Source organism: Elephantulus edwardii, unplaced genomic scaffold (genome assembly GCF_000299155.1).
Source record: "Elephantulus edwardii isolate Elephantulus edwardi_28Jun2011 unplaced genomic scaffold, EleEdw1.0 scaffold00070, whole genome shotgun sequence".
Taxonomy (NCBI): domain Eukaryota; kingdom Metazoa; phylum Chordata; class Mammalia; order Macroscelidea; family Macroscelididae; genus Elephantulus; species Elephantulus edwardii.
In genome coordinates, this window is record NW_006399820.1 from 13,611,355 (window position 1) to 13,615,020 (window position 3,666).

The 3,666-nt window shown below is 40.7% G+C and overlaps 1 protein-coding gene across 1 annotated transcript in view; it reads right to left on the reverse strand.

Annotated features, from left to right (window-relative positions):
• KDM1B (lysine (K)-specific demethylase 1B) overlaps nucleotides 1–3,666 on the reverse strand; it is a 60,301-nt gene that overhangs the window by 8,406 nt on the left and 48,229 nt on the right. The window contains exons 16-18 of the mRNA XM_006888689.1: nucleotides 2,666–2,782; nucleotides 1,521–1,646; nucleotides 542–658 (exon numbers count right to left, since the gene is read on the reverse strand). Coding sequence (XP_006888751.1) covers nucleotides 542–658; nucleotides 1,521–1,646; nucleotides 2,666–2,782 — 360 coding nt within the window. The remainder of the gene's footprint in view (nucleotides 1–541; nucleotides 659–1,520; nucleotides 1,647–2,665; nucleotides 2,783–3,666) is intronic.

The window sequence follows — 3,666 nt, forward strand, 5'->3', positions numbered from 1 at the left end:
TGTAAACTTTCATTAAAATTAATAATAATAATAAAAATTTAAAAAAATAAAAACAAAGTGTGAGGAGAATCTTTGGTATGAGAAGGAAAAGGAGGAAGCCTACAGTGTACAAGGAAGCACAGAGCCTATACATGTAATATGGAAATAATCAATAGCCATCACCTCTGGTCTGACTCATGGTGATGCCACATGCTTCAGAGCTCACTTCCAAATTCTTTTAACATTTTGTTATAATCTTGTGAAAGTTTAGAGAGCAAACTGGTTTTTTAGTCAACAATTCATATACATTGTTGGGAGCTTTCGAGGACTGATTTTTCAGAAGTGCATTCAGATGCATGTGGATGTGCTCAAACCTCCATCTGTTTGGGTGGCAGCCAAGAGCATCAGCAATCTTCATCACCCAGGGGCTCCAGAAGAAAGGATAAAGCGGCCTGCTGCCACCATCCCCTCAGGTCCTAGTAATGCCAGATTATGGGGAGTCCATGATTCTCTCCTACAGCAAGTAGGCCAATTTCCTCCTGCCCCAGGGGAGGCCTCTGACCTGCTCCTTGAACAGCTCCCGGAGGACCGCCATGCACTGCTGCACCACCTGCATGTCTTCCAGGTTCTTCATGACCTCCACGGCCTCGCCAGCAATCACCGACATCAGCACGCTTTGCTGCTTCTGGAGACACAAAAGGCAAAAGCATTTTGCATTTTCTTTCAGTACACAGCACATTTTTTAAACAGCTCACTCCTGCAACACAGTTCATTTGTTTTCCATTTTCCCTTATCCTTGTTCTATCACCACGGCTTTTTTCTAATACATACTCATTGCTCATCTGAGTATTTTCTTATTTCACTCTGACAACACTCAAGAACCCACTTAAGGGTTCCCTCAGTTTTTCACCTACAAGCACTTGTTTTACAGGCAAAAAGAGGTTGGGAAGGGCTAGCTGCAGATAAAATACAAAAATCACTCACCACTGAGGACCACTCAGATATAACAATGAAATCTTGATAAAATGGGAGAAAAATGTGAAATAGAACTAAAATTTTTAAAAAGACAAGACTTACTGACCTGACTAGAAGGATGTAGTCCTGAAAATGCTTCATAAACCCCAACTGAAAGTACTCCCGAAGGGCATCTTTTAGCTAAAATGACAGACTGGATGATAAACAGCTCACTAGAGGTCCGTTACAGGGGGAGTTTTAAGTACAATTCATATTATTGCTCTGCCACTTACGTTACCTTGGAGAAATTCCCCCTATCAGTTTGAAATGACACTTTTTTACCACATCAACTTTATTTCTGAAAGAGCAATATTAGTATCAAGAATTATGTGGGAACTATTAGGTTCCCTTCCCAGGGGGAAACTTTTCTAGTCTTCATTACTACCATATTTGAGGAGTCCATATAAATATATGTGAGGAATCTCCCTCATTTTCACTTGTTCTTAAGCCTGATACTCTGGAAATTCCCAGACAAATGCTCCCTTGTAACACGGGGAATTCATGCCACATCTCACCACTGACCTTACCTGGGGATCCATGTCATAGAACACAGCAAAAAGCCCTCGCTTGCTGACATCAGGAGTAACATGACCAAAAAAGTCAGCCCCTTGAACTTTGTTGTCCCAAAATCTATATGGAAATTGCAAGCCAATCTGCAAAGTAAGCAAAAGCAAGTAAGACGTTGTTTAAAAGACATGCACCATCTCGAAGCAGCAACCAGAGGCTTACTCTAAATCCTATCAGTTATACTCAACCCTTGATATGCCCTTTCCATTCTCCTCACCTTTTTCTGGTGACCACCAGGCCTTTTCTTTTTAATCCCAGAACTCTGGATAAAAGCAGGATTCAATTACAACCCACTAGCTAATGAAAGGTGTAACGCATGTCTGAGACTTGGTCCTGAAGCTGGTAAGCTGTTGAAACATAACACTGCTAACTACTCAGAAGCTTTCTCAGGGTTATCTGGTGGCCTAGTAGAAAGAAGCTGGCCTGCAATTCTAAAGACAGGAGATGGATGGGCAGTTTCCTCCCATGTGATTAACCATCTCTGAAAGCACGCTGAAGGGTCAGCTGTGGGTTGGTTCCAATTCAACAGCAAACACCAGTAACAACATAAGCTTTCCAGTATAAAGGGCAGCACTAGTAGATGCTGTTAAGGGAAATGTTAAAAGCAGAGGAAGTAAAACACTGACTCCTCATGGCAGTCAGTGAGTGAAGTGGAGACACAGAAAGCTGAAGAAAACCCCCCAAACTGTGAGTGGCAGTCTATAGGGAGCTGCATGTCTCACCTCTCTGGTGGCTGAATCTACTAGCCTTTCCATGAGAGAAAAATGGGCAATCTTCTCCTATGTAACTCACGGCCTCCAAAAACCCACTGGAAGGTCGGCTATGAGTTGGTTACTACTGAATGGCAGTGAGTTGAGTTTGATGTCAAATTCAAATTTTAAGTGGCAAGATCTACTCTCTTAACATCACAACTCAGAAACTTCAGTTAGCTCTCCTTTTACTGGGATATAATGTGTGTATTCTTAACAAACAATTCTTCCAATGAGAAAGGTATCACAAGTTTTATTTGGATTGAGAAATCACCTACTACAATATCTGAAGTGAAGAAACTCTTTTCATACGACATTAATCTCTTCAGTTATGATGCTAAAGAAACTGCACTTACCTTTTCAATGATTCCTGCACCTAAGCTATTGATAGCCTTCATCTTCTTCTCCAGCAGGGGTGGGCTAAACTGAATGGCACCTTTCTGCAGTAAAGCCAGAGGTACAGTGACTAATACCTGTGGGAAATAAATCAGCATCAACAAACAAGCAGCAACGAAATCTAATACTCCACTGACTCAATGGGTTCATTTTCAGGAAAACCCTCAAACCTAAACAACATTCTTCTCTACCAATGAGACTATTAAATGTCTATGCTGTTAAACTGGCAAGAATGTACGGTTGTGTAGGTTGGTCACTGCATGGCACCATTTGGCTGAGGGGAGACTCCACCCAGATGGAGGTAAGGGTGCTCTTTAAAAATCTTTATGAAGGTCCTGAACGGTAACAATTTTACAGATGATGAACATGCAGATCCTAATCCTGAAAAGCAAGGTTCTAAATATGGAGTCAAGGAGATCTGATTTATTGTTCTTGACACTTTCTAATGTGTGGCCAAACCCAGCCAAACTTCCCTGACAAGCATAACATGGAGAACACATCTGTCCTATCAACTTCAAAGGCTTGAGGTAAATAACTTAAAACTAACACTGTTACAACATAGACCAATAAGCTTTATAAAGTTTTTTACAAGTGTCAGGATTATCATAGTTGTGTGAAGCTATGTGATAAATTCACAAAGTATAAAAAAGAAAAAAAAGGTCTCATCTTCAAGAAGGCTGCAATCTGGTTATATACGTATCAGCTACCATGCAATCAAAAAAAGGAAAAAAAGACCAAAAAACATTTCTACTAGATTTTTAAAGAGCTCAAGGCAACAAAAATGTAGATTCTTTTTAATGAAAAAAGTTTTCCAAAGTACAAGAACTTAGGTTACATAAAGAACAAGTGGTGTCAGCATACCTTGGTATTCTCAACCCAGTCAGAATTTGGGAGTGGGAGCCTAGACTGAGTTCCCATTTTCCAAAGGTCTACTGGTGGAGCATGCGCTTGGAAAGCCTTC